The sequence below is a fragment of the Tachysurus fulvidraco genome, chromosome 9, assembly GCF_022655615.1.
Source record: "Tachysurus fulvidraco isolate hzauxx_2018 chromosome 9, HZAU_PFXX_2.0, whole genome shotgun sequence".
Classification (NCBI taxonomy): domain Eukaryota; kingdom Metazoa; phylum Chordata; class Actinopteri; order Siluriformes; family Bagridae; genus Tachysurus; species Tachysurus fulvidraco.
Window position 1 is genome coordinate 27,107,307 of NC_062526.1, and position 2,500 is coordinate 27,109,806.

At 35.8% G+C, this 2,500-nt stretch overlaps 1 protein-coding gene across 2 annotated transcripts in view; it reads left to right on the top strand.

The window, feature by feature from the left end:
• The window catches only part of tfap2d (transcription factor AP-2 delta (activating enhancer binding protein 2 delta)), a 15,198-nt gene that overhangs the window by 11,598 nt on the left and 1,100 nt on the right, over positions 1 to 2,500 (top strand). For both annotated transcript variants that reach the window (XM_047818426.1, XM_047818425.1), the window contains 3 exons: positions 802 to 920; positions 2,128 to 2,269; positions 2,435 to 2,500. The exon at positions 2,435 to 2,500 is cut by the window's right edge and continues 48 nt beyond it. In XM_047818426.1, the coding sequence (XP_047674382.1) occupies positions 802 to 920; positions 2,128 to 2,269; positions 2,435 to 2,500 (327 nt within the window). The remainder of the gene's footprint in view (positions 1 to 801; positions 921 to 2,127; positions 2,270 to 2,434) is intronic.

Genomic DNA, 2,500 nt, shown 5'->3' on the forward strand with positions numbered 1-2,500 from the left:
TGCTATATGTTTTTATTTAAGTTTCGACACACATCAGTACACTGACACAAAAACACACAAAATGACAGAACTTATTCATCAGTGTGTTTTTTACTTCCGTTTGTTTATTCAAGAACATTCGAAACGATCTAAACACACCGAGTGTCCTAAACAATCCAGATCAGTTTTTGTGAAGTCACTCAGAATGCAGTTTGATTTTTCCTGTATCATATTTTGTAAAACTGTGATTTAAAGACGCTTACATTTTATTCAAAAAATGGTTCGGTAACAAATTCTCCTTTTCAAAACCTAAACAAATCAAAATCTGCCTGTAGTTTGCTCTGGGAGTGACTTTTATTTATTTATTTATTTTTGAATGAAATTATCAAATAGAAGAAAGTAACAAAGACATTGAGGACGTTCTTAGAATTGTTTAATTTTTTTTTTTCAAACTCATTTAGATCTTGTTGTTTGGAATTTGGTGTCAGTGAAAAAAATAGATAGATAGATAGATAGATAGATAGATAGATAGATAGATAGATAGATAGATAGATAGATAGATAGATAGATAATGGAACATAAAACGAATCAAGAATTAGAAATTTGAAGAATTATTTTTTTATTTAAGAATCGCACGTGAATTTGTATTTTTTCTCCTAACATCCTAAACAATGAACACAATTGAATGATTTTTTTCACGATTAACATTATTTCTTTCACTTTGTCTCTCTCTCGATCTCTATCTCTCTATATATAACTCTCTCTCTCTCTCTCTCTCTCTCTCTCTCTCTCTCTCCCCATCTCTCTCGCTCTACCTCTCAGAGCAAAGTCTAAAAATGGCGGTCGGTGTCTGAGAGAGAAGTTGGACAGGTTGGGGCTGAATCTCCCTGCAGGCCGGAGGAAAGCCGCCAACGTCACACTGCTCACGTCTTTAGTGGAAGGTACATGTTAAACGTCCGACACGTTCGCTCCTAATCTCACTTCAGCAACCAGAAAATGATCAAAACCTAAAAACACCCCATAAAAATGCCACAACACAACTAGCAACACAACGTGAGTGAACACGGTGCTAACGATCCGATCCTAAACAGCAGCCGTAACAAACATGCTGTGAAATATTCCAATGAGCAAATCAGCTGATTGGATGAAGAGACCCAACAAACAGCAAATCAAATCTTTATTCAGTTTTCAGAGAAAGCTGTTGCAGTAAAAACTGTGTGAAAGTCTGAAAGCTAGACTTTACATTGATTTATAGATTTGATTAGACACGAGATCTGATCTGATACCCAGGTCCAGTTAAAGAAACCATTGTGGACTGGATTGTGGAGAGGAAAAAATAAATAAATGAATTCAATCCAAATGCTTAAAAAGGATCAGAATTGGATTTTTTTTCTGGTAAACTTTTCACTAGAGAGATTAGACTGTCCTTTGTTGTTGTTGTTGTTTGTACTAATTATTATATTTGCAGTTCGTGTGAAGTTCTTATCTTACACTATTGTTCCTGTTTAGTACTTTTCACAGTGCTTGGTTAAATAAGGAGCATTTTAAATTGTAGTGAATTTCAAAGGAAAGAATGTAAGCAGGGTCTCGGCTCTCAGCTAGCGGCTGGCGCTCAAGTGTAAAGAATTATTTCAGTTCGTTATTCAGCTGTTATGTTTTTTTAATTACATTGTTGGAATAATATAGATTTATTTAACTTTTTTCATATATATATACACTAAATATTACATTTTGCAAAATAAATCACTAACAGATTGCAAATCTTCTCCTGTTTCCTACTTAGAAAGATTAATGAGATTAAAGTGGTTGACGTTACAGACACACCTTAATGTTACTGAGTTAATATCGTGGCAACAAACAAACAAAGGCATTAAAATGCAGGAATTTGCCATTTAACACTTTTATCTATTAAATTGTCTACTGATCATATAAAGAGTATCACAGAGAACTCACACACACACACACACACACACACACACACATATGCACTCTCACTCCTTCTCTCTCTCTCTCTCTCTCTCTCTCTCACATGGTCATTGACACTTTCTCACTCATTTCTTTCTCATCGTTAGTAGTGTAATGGTATTTAATAGTATTATTACTCCACGTTCAATGTGTTGAGTTCATCATCTTTCCCTCTCTGTCCAGGTGAAGCCCTACATCTGGCACGGGATTTCGGCTACACCTGTGAGACAGAGTTTCCCACTAAAGCTGTGGGCGAACATCTGGCCCGGCAGCACACAGAGCCTAAAGAGCAGAATGCACGCAAGAAAATGGTGCTGGCCACCAAGTACGTAATCAAATGCATTAATACAAACTCTATCTATCTATCTATCTATCTATCTATCTATCTATCTATCTATCTATCTATCTATCTATCTATCTATCTATGTGAGTAGTAAGTACACTGTCTGACTGTTTGTTTCTGTGTACAATGTGCTTCCTGTGTGTGTAGGCAGATTTGTAAGGAATTTCAAGATTTGTTAAGTCAGGATCGTTCTCCGCTGGGTTCGTCGAGACC